At 46.5% G+C, this 17,766-nt stretch overlaps 1 protein-coding gene across 1 annotated transcript in view; it reads right to left on the bottom strand.

Annotated features, from left to right (window-relative positions):
• NFKB2 (nuclear factor kappa B subunit 2) overlaps positions 1-11,354 on the bottom strand; it is a 75,936-nt gene extending 64,582 nt beyond the window's left edge. Inside the window, exon 1 of the mRNA XM_054982484.1 lies at positions 11,108-11,354. Coding sequence (XP_054838459.1) covers positions 11,108-11,172 — 65 coding nt within the window. The 5' untranslated portion in view covers positions 11,173-11,354. The remainder of the gene's footprint in view (positions 1-11,107) is intronic.
• Positions 11,355-17,766: the final 6,412 nt, after the last annotated feature.

Genomic DNA, 17,766 nt, shown 5'->3' with positions numbered 1-17,766 from the left:
TCCCATGAAACTTACTGAAGACCACATTCTACCACATACAGGAATATAAAAACACAGAACTGCATTGTGAAAGTGAAAACACTGAAAAATCTTAGTAAAATACGGATCAACTAAAATTGAAAAGGCAAAGGAAATTCTTTTTCAACTAGTAGAAAAGGGAGGTTGTCTTGCAAAGGGTCTGTAACCAACCATCAACAGACCACAGGAAAAAACTATATTGCAGCCTCAAGTGGGATACCCTAGTTGTCGTGCATTTTATAAACAGCCAAGGCATTGGAATTCTGCCACTAGCAATCCTCACTCCCACCAGCAGAGAGACTCTCTTCAGAAAGGGTAGAGATATGTGTGAATAAGACAGCAAAGCACAACTGTAAAGACGACAATACACAAAATTAGATGACCTGGACCTAATCAGCTTTTCCATCTGTCCTTCTTAACAAATAAGGAGCACTCAAAAATAACACCCTTTTTTCAATCTCAGGAGAAATACTGAACTGAATAGTTCCATTAATGAGAGGACAAGCGACCTCCCCAAGAGGAGAGGTGGGGAAGACCTTGGGTCTTTTAAGCCCATAGAGCAACACAGATGTGAAAAAGAATTGTAGGAAAACTGTAAGTGGTAGACAAGGCAGCAGGGAGGCTCCGACAGACCACATGTCTGAACTTAGCCCTTGGTACACAAGGGTGCCAGGGAAGCAAGTCTGGCATGAAGCCACAGCCTTGGAGAAGAGCCATTGTGGGGAGGCTCTGACAGGCTACACCTCCGGACTTAGCCCTCAGTACTCAAGGGTGCCAGGGAGGCAGCAGGTGCCTTTAATTGGGCCGGCATTTTCCAGCATCTTGAAGAAATCTCTCGAGCCATAACAATGAAGTAAAAGACATAAACTTTTCTTCTTCAAATGCAGTCGGTATTCTTCGCTAGAGTGTCTGTTGAGGGTTAGAAACTTTAAAAAGAAATCTCTCCTCAGCCTCAGGGATGAGGAGAGGGAAAAGCAGAGAGCAGCAATGGAGAGCCTCTCTCTGGGGCGACAAAAAGAGAACTGAGGGGATAGCGCCCCTCCTCCTGGTCAGGTGATGTTTTTGGCAGGAAGGTGGGAAGCTCCTCGTTTTCTAGAAAGTTCTAGAAATCTTCTCTGTGGCTGGCCTGCTCATTCTGTGATTATTTTTCAAGACTTAAAAAAGCAAAAACAAATTGCAGCCTTGGAAACTGTAATTTAAAAGCAGACACTGGTACAGGGAAGAGATCTCCTGAAGTCATGAGCTGACCATTAGGTTCCACTGTTAAGGTTTTTAAAACCTTTCAAGACACATTAATTCTAATATTAACTTGTCACCAAAAATGCCAGAAAAGAGATTCAACAGTTCTTCCATGAGAGTCGAGTTTATGCTGGCAAGGAGTGTGGCCGGGGTCTTGCCAAGGCAGCCACAGGGGGAAAGCCTTTGTATGTTTAAGCAATCCTGAAAGATTTTCAGAATCAAGCATTGGCCAGCTTGAATGGCGAGTTGTCCTGCCACCAAAACCACAAGCAAGAGTATATAAATAGCTCCCATACCTCTCCTGCCATTCTCCTCACCCTCCAGCAAAATCAAAACAAGCAACAGACTGGACACGGCAGCTCTTTATATATGGAGGCGGGCAGGATGTGGAATTCCAGTTCTTACGAGTGACAGAAAATTTGCACCAAAAAAATCCTGGAAAATGCACTAACAGGGCTAATTTTGAGGGGGAATGCGTAGGAACGCAGTTCAGTCAGTTCCCCAAAGAGGTCACATGTCAGGTGGCCCCGGCCACCTGACTCTCGGCCATTTGGGGCCTGTTTTGGCCTGGATCGGGGCCGAAACGGCCAGGATCAGGCCTCTGACAGGTGGTGGATTACTCTCCCGCTCAGCAGCAGCCCAATCCTGACCATTTGGGGCCCTTTTCAGTCTCTTTTTGCCATTTTGGGCCCAATTTCGACCCTGGATGGTCAGGATTGGGTCCAAAACAGCCAGGATAGGTGATGCCAGGGGGTGTGGCATATGCAAATCAGTTATGCTAATAACACACTTCTGGTGATGTCAAGGGGTGTGGCATATGCTAATGAGTGATGCTAATAAGTTATGCTAATGAGTTCCTCCAGCTCTTTTTCTATGAAATGACCCCTGGTGACAACTATTATAAAGACAGCATATATGTTTCTCCCACCTATAACTCTTAATTTACAATCATGCGATGAAGCAAGTTTCTTCGTCAAAGGGGACTTCACTGTTTGCTTAACTCATCCACCATAGGTACTTGGGGGGCGGCTTCCCACATTGGAGAGGGACTCTGCGCTAGCAAGCGAGACCGAAGAGAAGAATTTACACTGGGCTCCGACAGCCAAATGTAGCCATTGTTCTGGTATTGCTTATCTATCAACCACAATACTGCTTCTCCTTGAGAAACGTTGACTGGTCAACAAACAAAACAATGAAGTCCAGATGACAGGAGACTTTCCAGTCCAGAGCAGCCCTCCAATAGGGCTATTGAGGCCAGGCTCTTCCCCAAATGCCGAAAACGTTCCAGGTCATCCTCTGGTCAACTTTGTCAGCAACTCCTATGTTACCTATCAGACAATTCCGTTCTCTGCTTGGTGCTTACTAAGAAACATTTTAATACACTCCGGCCTTTGGAAACATCCAATTCTTATTTTAAACTCTCCAAGCTTCTTCTATTTCTGTATTTCTATGTATTTTAATACATGTTTTTGCCAATTTGCCTCCTTTAGTTTTCTTAGATTTATCATTCTTTAAGTCCATAACTCTGTTCATGTCATCAACTATGTCACCATAACTCCATTCATGTCATCAACAATGGTTATCTCCCCTTCCTAAAAATCTAACAAAGTCTGAAAAAAAAACTTTCATAAAATTTACATTTTGCATTATTTGGGCATATATTGTTGATAAAGTACATATCTTCCCCTCCAAAAGTCTCGTCTCCAAAATTATATATCTTCCTTCTGTGTCACGTTTTTCTTCCAATATGTTAATCTATGGATTACTTATGTGTATCGCAAACCCATTTTTTTATTATTGGCTGAGGCTACATAAACTTTACCAAGTTTTTTATTACTCAGGATACGTTCATGCTGTTTCTTAACATGTGTCTCTTGAAATACATATTATATCTGCATTTTCTTTCTTTAGTTGATTAAAAATTTTAATTCGTTTTGAGGGTGAATCTAGCCCATTAATATTAACTGATAGGACTTTCATTTCCTTCATTTTTGTTCCAGTGCTGTCATTTAATCTAGTCTTATCTTCCTCTCTTACCAACACACTTGGTTGTTTTTTAACCCCATTCCTCTGGGTGTTTTCTTTTAAACTTGTTGGGCTTGCTCCTTCAAAAGCTTCAAATAATTCTGCTAATGTTCTAGCTTAATCCACAGTAGCAATAGTCTTTTTACCTTTTGGGAGGATAATCTCAATAGTAAATGGAACTTCCAGTGGTATTTTAATTCTTTCCTTTGTAATATTTGTTAAGAAAGCAAATTATTTTCTCTTTAAGATACTTGCTGGTAGATCTTGGGAAATCTGTATCTTCTTATCCAATACTTTGAATGGGGAGTCTCTTAAGTTTGTTCAGTATAACATTCCATGGGGTTTTTTTGATGCAAAGCGTACCAAAACATCTCGTGGAAGATTGTTCTTTTGAGTAAAGCTGGAATTAATCCTATATATTTGGTCGAGATCTGGAAAATCGCTTGAATCTTCAAATACTTCTGTAGTAAATCTTGAAAATTATCTTCCAACTCTGATTTTCCAAAATTTTCTGGTATGCCCCCTAAAATGTAAATAGTTTGCACTTATAAAGTTTCCAATCTCTGTGCCATTTTTCCAGTTGATGCTCACGTATATCTAAACAGATATTGCTTTTTGTTTTTCCTTAATCCTTCCAATCTTTTGTGTGTTGCCTTGTATAGCTTTATTAATTTCTGTAAGCCGGTTTAATAGCTCACTTTTAATTTCTTGCAATCTGATTGTTATTTCTTGTCTTCTATATCCTTTCCTCCAACTGTTGAATTAGTCCTGTCACTATTTTAATGTCAATGTTTTAAATATTAGAATTACTACGGTTCTCAGAGAACTATATACATTTTAAGGTAAGATTTTAAATGCTAAATGTATTTTTCTATATCCTTTACATTTTTACGCTGGATTTAACTATTCTATTGATTGCTAAGGATCAGGGGTCATTTCATAGAAAAAGAGCTGGAGGAACTCATTAGCATAACTTATTAGCATATGCCATGCCCCTTGACATCACCAGCAATGTGTCATTGGCATAACTGATTTGCATATGCCACACCCCCTGACATCACCTATCCTGGCTGCTTTGGACCCAATCCTGGCCATTCAGGGCCAAAATTGGGCCCAAAATAGCAAAAGGAGGCTGAAAATGACCGAAAAGGGGCCCAAAATGGTCAGAATTGGGCCGCTGCTGAACAGAAGAGTGATCCGCCACCTGTCAGAGGCCCGATCCGGGACATTTTGGCCCCAATCCAGGACGAAATGGTCCCAAAATGGTTGAGTCAGGTGGATGGAGCCACCTGACGTATGACCTCTTTGGGGAACTGCCGGAACTGTGTTCCTGTGTGTCCCTCCTCAAAATGAGCCCTGCTAAGGATGTATTGCCATTGTTACGGTCTCTGACCGCAAATAAATTCATTCAGTCCTGTCACCAACAGTTGTGATTGCTGTAATTGATTTGCTAATGATCCAATCCTCTTTGATAAATCATTTCACATCTGCTTCGCTATGTTTACATGCCTTTAAAGAAAGCTCAGCTTCTAACTACAGAACTGTAATGTTTTTGACAAATTTCACCTGTGTGGTAGGCAAAAACTGTACCTCAAACAAAGTGGGGAAAGCGCATATGGTCACAGGAGAATACAAAACCCCAATTAGTGAGCACACAGAAGCAAAGTGCAGGGTCATTAAATACACGCAGCCAGACCGTGGGTGAAATGCCAATATTCTCTTAATTCTGTTGCATCGCACCATTCTGAATGTTATTCTCAAACTTCGTATAGATATCAGCCACTCGGGGAACAAGACAAAACAAACTGTAGATGTAGCAGTCTCCTACATAAAGTTACACAGACTGGGGTGCACCTTTGTTCACAAATAGGGAGCAATCATTCAGCAGCATTTAGATGGAAGGAGAACGTATGGCAGAATTAAAATTGAGACATTTGAAAGGAAAAACAGGGAGGCCCGTTCCTGCCAAAGCTGTGCACACTCTGTCTTACATGGACAGAAACCACTCATTCCGAGGTCTACAGCTGTCCTTTTGCTGAACTGCACGTTTATTTGATATGTGTTTTAATGTGAATTATATTATTGATGTTATCCGCTCTGAGCCCGCTTGCGAGGAGAGCGGACTATTGGACAAATCAATCAATCAAGGTCTTCAGCAACAACGTAGTAGTAAATTCCCAATTGCCATCTAAATCAGCAACGGCACAACATCTATGCTGTGCACAATATATTTAATTGCTGTGTGGAAATCCAGAAACACACCAGAAACAAAACGACTGTAGTTGGAAGACAATAGGCAGACCTTTGACGATGGTCAATACAGGCCGAGATAAGTTTGTGTCTGAAGCTGAAACACCATTCCTAAGTGAAGTATTAACATAATACGGCACGAAGCCAAATGACAGCGGTGATTGTGAGGAGGAAATTCATGAGACGGGTTCGTTTAATAGTTGATAACAGTAACCAAGAATGCCTTCAAATGAACAAAAGAGGCCTTATCTCGTATTCAGTTAGCCGTGTTAGTCTGTAGTAGCAAAATAGCAAAGAGTCCAGAAGCACCTTTAAGACTAACCAACTTTATTGTAGCATAAGCTTTCGAGAACCACAGCTCCCTCTCTCATGCATCTGACAAAGAGAGCTGTGGCTCTCGGAAGCTTATGCTACAGTAAAGATGGTTAGCCTTAAAGCTGCTACTGGACTCTTTACTTATCCCATATTAACAGTATTAATGTCTTTAAAATAGGATTAAACAATGAAGTAAACATATATGCAGTCTTTACTGATAATTCTCACTTTGTCATATGGGCCACAGGAGTGCGCCCAGAAGGCCCGTTCCCCCCTCCCCCCTCCGCTGGCCAGGTAAGCAGTGATGGGGGGGGGCAAAAGGTGGAAGAATGGGATGCTAAAGGTTTTACCAGTATAAACAAACAAACAAAACGCACAAATAAAGCCGCTTTATCTTAAGCGCTTTTTAAAAATCTCCACTCAGTCACGAAGCTTACTGCGTAACTTTGGGCCAGCCACACTCTCTTAGCCTACTTTGCAGGGATGTTGTTAAGATAAAATGTTTTGAGTTGGAAGCTACATATGCTGCCCTGAGCTCTTTGGAAGAAGGGTGAGATAAAACTCAATATATGGGATTCCCCCTTAGGCTGTTTTCTGAACTCATAATTATCACCATAGGAAAGGCACTAGCTGACCAGTCTCACATTGTGAAGCATTTGTGGAATTCAACTACATGCTAACTGACTCAAGGTTTGATATGAGGGGAGGTGCAGAGATGGTAGAATTTTCTAATGCTAAGTATAGTTGAAGCTGAGGGTTTAAATTGGGGGACGGGCTACCCCAGGTAAAACAGAACGCAAAACAAAAACGAAATAATGCCAGAAATGACACTGAGACAGAGGCCGGATGAGAGGATTAAAAAAAAAAAAAGGATAGACACCTGTTGGTTTGGGAATCTTGACAGGAGTGCTGTTAAATTGTAGCTAAAAACTTTGAAGGGTGTCTGAAGTCCTCTTAAGAGAGTCAGAAGTGTCTTGGCAATAAGAGGCAGCCTCTTGCTAGCAGAAACAGAGACTCCTGTAGACCTACTTGAAACAAGAACAGTCTCTTTTTATCCTATATGCAATTTTACTTTTCAGAAGGAGTCACAGCTGAAACCAAAACTGCACTTATTCACCCTTCCTTGCATTCGGGAGCGTTGTCTTTTCAAGACACACACCAAAAGCTTACCCCTCTCCCCATCCCCAGCTTCCAACAACAGCACCTTATTGAGTGGCACAAAACCACATTTTCCTTTATCCTGACCTGTTTCCAAGGAACTCGGAGTGGTATGCATAGCTGTCCCTCCCCAATTTATCCTCAGATCAACCCTGTGAGGTAGGTTACACCAAGCTGAAAGAGAAAGGACTGGTCCAAGGCTGTCTAGTGAGCTTCAGGGATAAGCAGGAATCTGAACCCAAGGCTTCCCAGTCCTGGTCCAGTTGCTCTAATTACAGCGCCACACTGTCTGTCTCTCCGCACAACTGTGGACCCAACAGCCTGGTTTGCTTGACCTGGGGTCCCTGTGCATGTCTCCTGCATTCCTCCCAAAGCGGGATGTCTTCTTTGGTCTTCTTAGCTCTGTGCTCACAGGTGATAACATGATGCATTAATTCCTTGCCCCATACCTCTGCCCCATGTCACCTGAGCACATAAGCCCCACAACATATAGTATGGTGATGCTTATAATTAGATTTATTATAGAATCCAACCTACAGTGAGAGGAACATCTTGCTCCAGACTTCAAAGCAGTTTGGAGAAGAGCTGTCCCGTGGCTTCGGAAAATGATCACACCCAACTTGGGTCATATAGGGAGAGGGACATGTGTGAATGTGCCTTGCCTCATGTGACTTCATCTGGGGAGGGCAAAACCAAGCTTGTGGCTGGCGATGCCTTCTCTCCTGCTCCATTTAACCAAAAGGTTTTATTCCATGAACTAGAAATGCCAGCTCACACTGACTTGCTTATTCAGAGAGACCGTGCCCGTCTCCAGCACCAGCGTGGCAGATTTTTAAAAGGACCGGTTGAAGTCAAGGCCCAACAATGTCATGTATTTTAGTCAAATGGAGTACAGCCAAACTGCTGCTTCCTATACATATCCCTAAAGGGACACAACGAAACCAACCAACAAGACTATCCCTTTTTTAAAAAACCCTAAGTTTTAGAAGTATGCAATTAAAAACCATTATAAAAATAATTGCAATAAATAGTCTACAGAGAAGGTACCAAAACACATGAAAAGCAAAACTTTCTTTGGAGCCATAGCAGAAGATTCAAACAATAGATCGGAGAAGTATTTCACAGTATATCATCTATGACTCCTGTTCCATCAAAACCACCCTCTTTTATCACGCAGGAATCATTTGGGACTTGGAATGGTTTAGACTAGAATCCAGTGCATTCCTGAAACTCCGAAAAGAGGTCTATCCATGGATTCTTGAAGCCAATGATTCTTTGCGTAAGAAAAAATGTCCTATATCTTAAAAAAACCAATTCTAAGCAATTAGTACTTTTCACCACCATCACAAAAGAGGTTTTCAGTCCAACATGTTGGCCTGGAACATACGGAGAGAAATTCACACTGAATAAAGTAAGAGTGAGAAGTATCTACAGGCCGGAGACCCTGCTTTGGATTCTCTCCCCAAATTCTGGTGTCTTGGGACAGCATCACCACACACAAAGAGTAATCCTCTTCTGCTGGCTACACACGTACTCCAGACTTGCGCATTTTAACTTACATGGGGTAAAACAGAGTTGGCTGAGAATTTTAAAGTTTACCCAGAATTCTCAGTCAAACCCTCAGAAGTCCTAGATGCGCAAGTAGTAAAAAGGTAAAGGTAGTCCCCTGTGCAAGCACTGAGTCATTACTGACACATGGGGAGACGTCACATCACGACGTTTTCTTGGCAGACTTTTTGTTATGGGGTGGTCTGCCGTTGCCTTCCCCAGTCATCTACACTTTACCTCCAGGAAACTTGGTACTGGGCAATTCAGAGTTGCCAGAGCACCAGCAGCAACAGACTAACTGAACAGACACAAATCGGCTACCCTCGGAGCCCCTCTACACTTGCAAGTTTGTCTTATTTTATTGCGTTGCATTTGAGTTTCTGCCAGGGGCTTAAAGCAGGATTCTCCTGTGGGTTTGGTTCAGTTGACGTGACTTTTCCTGAGGACACCTGTTGATCTTCATAGATCAATGGGGATTTCCACATTTCTTGTATGCAAAATCACCAGGGGCAGAGGTACAAATATTCCTATTTTGCAGGTTTTGCCACTGAGGCTGAACAACAGTGTCATTTACAGCCAAGGTGGAAACCAAACTGAAGGCTGGTAGCAAAACTACATGACAGCCAGTATGGCATAATGGTTAGAGTGTCAGACTAGGGAATGTGAAATCCAGGTTTGAATCCTCACTCTTGCTGGCTGACTTTGGGTCAGTCGCATAAGTTTAATTTAACCTACCTCATGTGTATGTCTTACGCGCCGTCAAATCGCCTCCAACCTATGGCAACCCTATGAAGAAAAGGCCTCCAAAACGTCCTATCAAATAACCTACCTCGTAGGGTTGTTGTAGGATAGAATGGAGCAGAGCAGGACAGCGTAAGCTGCTTTGGGCTCCCATGAGAAAAGCGGGGTTTAAATGAAGTAAAGAAATAAAGCAATACAGTGACATGGGTGAACTCAGGTGACAGCAGTAGAAAAGAGCAAGAGTCCAGTAGCACCTATAAGTCTAACAAAATTTGAGGTAGCGCATGAGCTTTCGTGAGTCACAGCTCACTTCTTCAGATACCAGACAGAAGACAGAATTATTCTAGCAGCATTACAACTCCTGGCGGATGCCTGCAAGCCCGGAGGCAGCAGCTCATGCGAGGCCGCCCTCTACATTAATGCAAACTGGCTCCGAGACAAATGCCGTCACATGGTCTGGCAGAAAATAAACAACAGCTAATGATCAACAGAAGGGGGAGAAGTCTCGTCTTAAGAAAACACAGGGCAGGGAGAAGGTGCGACCACAGGCTGCCTTTTGAGGACACTGGAGTGGCAGCAAGAAGGTGCTTTAATGGGGTACCGGAAAGGGCAGGCCTCGGGCGCATCAGGAGTGTGGCAAGGACTTGATCCAGCCCCAGCGGGACAGTTCTGCAGCAGCTAGCCTCCTTGCAGCCAGTCCCATCCAAAGTGGGAGATTATGGCACCACTCCAGTGTGCACCGAAGTACACATTGCCCTTCTGCCCATCCATGGTTCCCAGTGGCAGAAGGGCCTGCCCACACCATTGCCAGGCCGCTCCTTTGCCACAGCTTGCAAGTCAAGTTAGCCTGCCTCTTTTTCCAAGCTACCAGGGCACTGCAGCCCCTTACAAACCACAAAATTGTAGAGAGTCCAGTAGCACCTTTAAGACTAACCTTGTTGCAGCATAAGCTTTCGAGAACCACAGCTCTCTTCGTCAGATGCACGCATGCATCTGACGAAGAGAGCTGTGGCTCTCAAAAGCTTACGCTAGAATAAAGTTGGTTAGTCTGAAAGGTGCTACTGGCCTCTTTTCTATTTTGCGACTACAGACTAATGCGGCGAACTCCTCCGGGTTTACAAACTGCAGGCGCTGGTTCCGCAGGCCACCCTGATGGGCCCACGAGAGGCATTTCGGCACTGCAGCAGGCCGTCCCCCGGCAACTAGTTCGACCCCCACGTGGAGCCCCGCGGGGGCGTTTAGTCGGCACCCGCCTGCTGAGGCATCCCTGCAGGCTGCAGAGGCCCGGGCGGGAATCGCCCGGGGAGAAGAACTGGGAAAACTCTGGGCGCGGCTCAGCTCCGGGAAATGGGCAGGGGCAGGAGAACAAGGGGGGCCTCGTCGGCACCTGGAAGCCCGGCGGCGGCGATGGCGGCGGGGGAAGCGCGCTGCGACTCTCGGCAGCTCCGGAGGCTTCCGTTTGATTTCGCCGCGAGAGGCCAGCGCGGCTGCTTTTCTGGCCCCTCGAGGAGGGCGCCTGTGCTCCGCCCGGGCCCCGCGCGTGTTTACCCAGCGCTTAGCGAAGGGGCTCCGGGAAGGCAGCGCCGCGCTGTCAGCTCCGAAACTTTCCACTGCCGCCCGCCCAGAGCCCAGCAGATCCCGGCGCCGCTGCCCCGACCGCTGCCTCGCTAGGCCGGGCAAGGCGCGCCCGGACCTCGGAGCGGCGCCAGGCTGCGCGCAAAGGCGGCGAGCGGCCGGGCAGGGGCAGGGAGGACCCGTCGTCGCCGGGAGGGTCGGGCGCGCGGGGGCGAGCGGCTTGCGCCGAGCTACTCACACGATCCACATGCCGGTGATGCTGAAGGCGGGCAGGGCGAGGGGCAGGATCGCCCAGGCGGGCATCTTGGGCCCGAGGCGCGGCCGCGAGGGAGCGCGCCCGCCAGCCCGGCCAGGCACCGTCCAGGGCACGCCAGCACGGAGGCGAGGCGAGAGGCCACGAACGCCGGCTGCGCTGCGCTTGCCTCCCCCCCAGCCGCGGCAGCACAGCTCCCGCCGGAGCCGAGAAGGACCGAGGCCGGCATGGGACGGGGCGACCCCGCCCCGAGGGCTGGCCCCGGCGCTGTGCCCGCCCCGGCCGGGCTGGGACGCCGCGCCGGCCAAGGGCTGCCACGAGCTCCTCCGCGTCGTGGCGCGGCGCGGCCCCGCCGGCCCAGAAGCTCTCCAAGGGCGCCCCGGACCTGCGCCGGCAAGCGGCTCCCGCCTGCGCCGGCACCCCTTCCGGCCGCGCTGGGAGGGAAGGGGCAGCGCGGGCTTTGCGTTCCCTCGGGGGAAGGCGGGCTGGCGGCCAGCGCGCCCCTGGGAACGGACTCCCTCCGGCGGGGAAAGCGAGGCAGGTCTGCCTATCCAAAGAGGACAGAGATCGGCCCCGGCTCTCGCTCTTTTCCGCCCCAGCCACCATTGTATCCAAGGAGCCGATAGCCGGATTTCATCTTCGCGCCAGCCCTGCCAGGCAGGACTGAGCAAGAGCCAGGCGAGCTTCCTAGCTGATCTACTTGGCCTCTGTTACTGCAATAGGTCGCCTGGAAGGGGCGATTAGTTGCCTTCAAGAAAGTTTCATTTATTCAGCCCATTTCTATCCAGCTCCTCAATCCCCGAGGTAGTTTGGGAGCCTAACATTAAAGACTCAAAACAGTGCCAGGCAAAGCAATCAAGCCACACTAGCAGCAGGGGCAGAGGAGCATCAATAAAAATCAACAAGATAAACATCGGGAAAGCTGCAAGCACAAAAGATGGCAGCAATAAAAAAAGAGCAACCAGTTAGTCCCCTTTTGCCCAAAGAATTCTGAAATCAAAAGGTTATATCACATGTTCGGGGAAGGGAAGGGCTCAGCGATAGCTTGGCATGCTGAAGGTCAGCGGTTCAAATAGCCAGAGGCTCCAGTTGAAATTATCAGGTTGTAGATGATGTGAAAGACTCTTTGTCTCTTCCTGAGACCCCAGACAACTGCTGGCAGTCTGAGTAGACGATACTGACCTTGATGGACCAAGATAGTTTCAGGTAGGAAGCCAAGTTGGTCTGCAATAGAACAGACCAGTGGAGTAGAGACCAGCAAGATATTAATTAAGAAGGGAGCTTTGACTATCGTTGTAGATTTTCCAGGCTGTATGGCCGTGGTCTTGGCATTGTAGTTCCTGACGTTTTGCCAGCAGCTGTGACTGGCATCTTCAGAGGTGTAGCACCTCTGAAGATGCCAGTCACAGCTGCTGGCGAAATGTCAGGAACTACAATGCCAAGACCATGGCCATACAGCCCAGAAAATCTACAACAACTAACGTTCTCCGGCCATGAAAGCCTTTGACAATATATCGGAGCTTTGACTCTTAAAACCTTCTACTCTGAAACTCTTGTTGGTCTCAAAGGTGCCACTGGACTCAAATGCCCGATGAACTGAAAAAGCTTGGGCCAACATCAGCATTTTGAACTGAGCCTGGAAAGGAACTGGAATAAAGCCTCTTCCTCCTCCTCCCTATCAAGATGCCTTCCCAACAGTCTTCCATACACCAGCATCCCCCTAGGGGGTTTCTGCAAAGATGAATTGCCCCCAGTTCAATGGTGGGTTTTTTCCTGCTTCCCTACAGCATCGTTTGCATTTACATACCTCCCAGGGTTTCCACAGCTTTTCTCTTATCTTACTCAAACATGCTTTGCTGCGAAGTGTTGGGAAAGATCCTAGAAAAGTAGGGGGGAGGGGGAAAGGGAGTTCAGGTTTTCCTGGTGCCGTCCACGCAGCCGCCATTTCCCCCATGCTAGCCATTTCCTCTATTTCAGAGGACTTTTGTTTTTGCAGTCAGCAATTTAATAGCATCAATGGCATAACGTTTGATGAATGTAGATGGCGTTGACCAGGTGGCCGCCTGGCACAGCTCAACTAGTGAGATGCCCAGTTTGAAAGCTGATGGGGTGGATTGTGCCCTTGTGCAATGTGCCCATATCAGGGGACATGATTGGGTATGCTCTTTGTAATAAGTCTTCATGAGCCACTCTATCCATTCGGAAATAGTCTGTGCAGAGACTTTCTGACCTTTTTCGTTCCCTTTAAAGGAAACAAAAAGGTTAGGGTCCTTTTAAATGACAGCTGTCCTATTTAAATAGAAGCACAAAGCACATTTAATGTCCAGGGTGCACAAAAGTCAGTGTTGTGCTGAGGTGTCGGAAAGAAGGCAGGTAGGATAATGCTCAGGTTCGTGTGGAATGTGGAGATAACCTTTGGCAAAAAGGGGAGGTTCCGATGAAGAACGACCGTGTCTGAGAATATCTTAATAAAAGGAGGGCCGGATCTAAGGACTTGCAGTTCTCTCATCATCCTAGACAAAGTTATGGCCACCAGAAAGGCTGTTTAGCTGACAGCATTTTTAGCAAGCAAGTCGCAAGGGACTAAAAAGCCTTGTGCATAATCGAGGTGAGGCTCTACTGAGGGATGGACCTGGATGCTGGGGGATATAGGTTAGCTAAGGAAAGACTTGCATTCTGACTGTGTGAAGAAAGATTTCCAATTATTGGTGCCCCGATAGGTGGAAATGGCCACGAGATGGACCTTGATGGAGGAATTAGGTAAACTACGGTCTTTTAGCTGAACCAAATAATGTAAAATGGAAGGCAAGAAACAAGTGGTGGGAATCAACATGCTTTGGTCCAAAGAGAAAATGCATTTAGCCAGATACGACTTTCTGGTGGAAGGTTTCTTGGCCTCTAACAGAATCTTTTGGACAGGAAAGAACTATTCCAAGGGAGAAACAAACCACGCTGGGAGTTTTAGGGTCCAGGTTATGATGTAGAATCGTGTTGTCCGGAAGCAGGTGTGGGGCTTGGGGAAACTGATGGGTTCTGCCTTGTGCCATCTGGGAAAGAGTGGCGAAAAAGGTCTGCCTCAGCCAATATGGAGCTATTATGATTTCCAAGGAACTCTCCCCCGTCATCTTGCTGAGGGTTAGAGGCTGAGAGGGAAAGGCAGACAGGAGGGTGCCTGACAAAGTAATCTGAAAAGCATTCCCGAGAGAGGCCTTCCCTTTTCCTGCCCTTGAGCAGTACTCTTTCTTGTGCACTCTTTCTTGTGCACACTTCTCGTTGAGGTACGTGGCGAAGAGGTCTATGGTCGGATCATCCCGCATTGAAAAGACAGGGCAGAGAAACTTCGTGTGTACAGACCGTTCACAATTCTGGGTTTGGGACCGACTCAAGGCGAACAGTGTCCTTTTCTGCGTTGTCTATGACAGAGAGAGACTGACTCAGTGTCGGATAGTCCACTCTCCCATATGATTGAGGATTCCCCAGGAGAGAGCTAGAGAGGCTGTACCCCCTGCCTGTTTAAGTAATGCATGGCAGTTGTATTGACTGTACATATCCATACATTCTTGCCTTGTTCTAGGTGAACAAAAGCCTTCAGGGCATTTCTTCTTGCCCCGAGTTTGAGAGGGTTGATACACAGAGATGATTCCGGATGGGACAATGCACCCTTTACCTGACTGGTCCCAGAGCAAGCTCCCCAACCTGATAGGGCCGCATCTATATTGATAAGAGATTTGGGCCAGGGAGGAACCAAACAGGGTACACCTACTAGGAGGTTCTGTTTGTCGCTCCACCACTTCAGGGACCTGTGGATGAACCTTGTACAGAGATAGAGAACCGCTTGTACGGGTTCTGACGGTGCGGGAAGAAGACTCTGACGAACCAGTTCTGCAGGGGATGAAGCCTCGGTCTGGCAAACAGAATTATCAGGGTCAGGGAGACCATAAAACCTAACAGCCTTTGTATTTGCTTTGCACTTTGGTGCTTGCGAGAGAAGACCATGCTCAGGGTGAGAAGAAATTTTATTAGGCTGTCCAGAGTAGGGAAAGGCAAGGCCTTGGGAGGAATCTAGGACTGCCTCTACAAAGATCACTTTCTGTTGGGGAATGACTTTTCCAGATTGACCCTGAAGCCCAGTTGATCCAGCATGTTCAGAACCAGAGCGTTGTGTTGGAGCAGAGATTTTTTTAGTGCAGCCATTAGAAACCAAGCATCAGGATAGGGAGAAATGGTACAAACCCTTTCTCTGAAGCATCTTACCACTACTGCCGTGACCTTCATAAAGATACGAGGGGCTGAGAAGAGACCGAAAGGCAGAAACTTGTATGGGTATTTTTTGGCTCAACGTTGGAAGCGAAGGAATTTTCTGAACTGAGTATTTAATGGAATGTGAAAATAGGCATCTTTTAAAAGCCACAGTAGTGAACCAAACTTGGAATTTCAATAGGGGTAAAACATCTAACAACGTTAGACATTTTTTGAACACTATGAACTTGTTTAGGGAACGGAGATCCAAATTGGAGCACAAGCCCCTTGGTTTTTTGTTTACAATGACATAACAGGAGAACACTCCATCCATGCAAGCCCCTTTTGCCAGTAATATCTGCACTTCCTCAATGAGCAAGGAGGTGAAGGACTGGACAGTGGTGGGATGTCTGAAGGGGATACCTTGGCTGACAATGGACAACACCCAAACCTCTTCAGTTATGGACTCCCAGGCCTACAGAGGAAGTGACGGACTGTTTGAAGGGGCAAGAGGGGGATCTGGCATCAAAAACTCTTGTTTATTTGGACCAGATTGATCTTTAGGGGATTGAGAGCCATCCCTTGGCTTGGTTTTGAAGTACCTCCTACAAGGTTGAGCAGAGGTAGAGGATGCAGGCTGTTAAGAGCCTCTGGAAGTTGAGTGTATTGGTTGAGAATGGGACCAATGGTATCTGTAATAAGGAAGATCGGGCCATGGGGGGTAGGGGAGATCTTTGAATGAATTTAGATACAGAGGAGTGTCACCTAGAGATCTAGCTGTCACCTTATCATCTTTGATCTTTTTTAGGGCTTCATCTGTAGTGGACAAAAACAAATCTGATCCTTCGAAGGGAAGGTCTTCCACCCTCATGAGGGGCGAGTGCTGTGGTTCTCAGCCATGCATATTTATGTATGAATATAGCCGAGGCTCTGGCTCTGGATGAACAATCCCCAATATGCCTGGCCCTGTCAATGTGTTGCTTCAAGAGCCTTAAAGCTTCTTCTTGCATGATCTTTGCTAGCCTTTGCGTGTCATCAGAATTAATAAAGCTGATAGTGAGCCATGGTGGCTTCATAATTGTCAATTCTAAAGGCCAAAGCTGTGGAGGTATATACCTTTCTACCTAGTATGTCAAGTTTCTTTCCTTCTTTATCAATTGGAGCCAAAGGGCCTGTGCTTTTCTGGAAATCTTTCCCTTGAAGAGATTACGTAACAATGCAACTGGCCAGGGAGGTGAATGAAAAGGAAACTAGATCCGTCCTGTTTGGTTTTATATGTCGCTGGACTTGAAGTTGATCTTGCCCGCACATCCTTGGCCAAATCAAGCATTCCCTACATAATTGGAAATGCTACAGGACTACTTGCTTCCAAATGTAGCTCCTTAAAGACCAGATCCAAACAGGTCAAGAGCTGAGCAGTTCACTTCAATTTCCAGGATCTCCCCATACGAACCAACTGCTTTGTGTATAAACATAGGTCTTCGCTTGGTGAAACAGCAGAGTAAGGAATTCTGGTGGAGATGGTTCTGAGGCAAAATCAAAAACTGACAAGTTGTCATTGGATTGCGTGGAAGGGTTCAACATCAGTTCCCGAGTTGCATTATACCTTCAGGAACGGTGGTAGGAACTGATGAAGGTTTTGCTTTTCATCTCGGTTCAATGTACAGGCATATCTGGGTCTTCCTTGTGGAAGAAATAGTGTGGGAGTGGGTACATGCCCGGTGAGCCCTCGTATCCATAGGCATAGTAATGATGATACGTAGAGCCATATGGTGAGTAATGGAACCGATAGCTTTGGTGGTGAGTCAATTCTCATTGGTTATTATTGTCAGAGGGATCCGAGGAATCGCTACTTTTTCCGACAGATGCACAGGAGATGGTGGCAGTGGGGAAATTGTTGTGGATGGTACAACTTCAGGAATTTCCTCCTCGGAGAGAGATGGAACCGATGCGGAAGGGTGTCTCAGCTTTGGAGAAACGATTCCTGGATCCTTGGAAATGGCTTGAAGGATCTGGGCCCAAAGATATGGCTCTTCTCTTATGGGATTTTCAATATGCTTGGACTTGAGCGTTACCATTTTTGTAGGCAGCTCTGATTGGCACCAAGGTGGAACCAACGAAGATGTAGTTGGAACCAACTGGTCCTTAAAAAACGGCTTCCTTTTTCTGCACACCCCAAATTTAGAGCCAAACTTAAATCCAAATGTGTTTTGAAACCTCAACAATAGCTACTCCTTCAGTCCAAACTACATGTTACATCTACTACATAATCACTACATGGGCTTGCAGCAAGAAGTCAAATGCAAGTTCCCCGTGGGGACTCAATTCAGAAACACAGCAGAGGCCTAGTTTGGATCAGGATTGCAGTATGGGAGAAGGGCTCCAGCCTGTTGCTAGACCCTGTA

The sequence above is a fragment of the Eublepharis macularius genome, chromosome 6, assembly GCF_028583425.1.
Source record: "Eublepharis macularius isolate TG4126 chromosome 6, MPM_Emac_v1.0, whole genome shotgun sequence".
In the NCBI taxonomy this organism is placed as follows: Eukaryota; Metazoa; Chordata; class Lepidosauria; order Squamata; family Eublepharidae; genus Eublepharis; species Eublepharis macularius.
The sequence above is the reverse complement of the archived record's forward strand: the minus strand, read 5'-3'. Positions and strand labels throughout refer to the sequence as shown.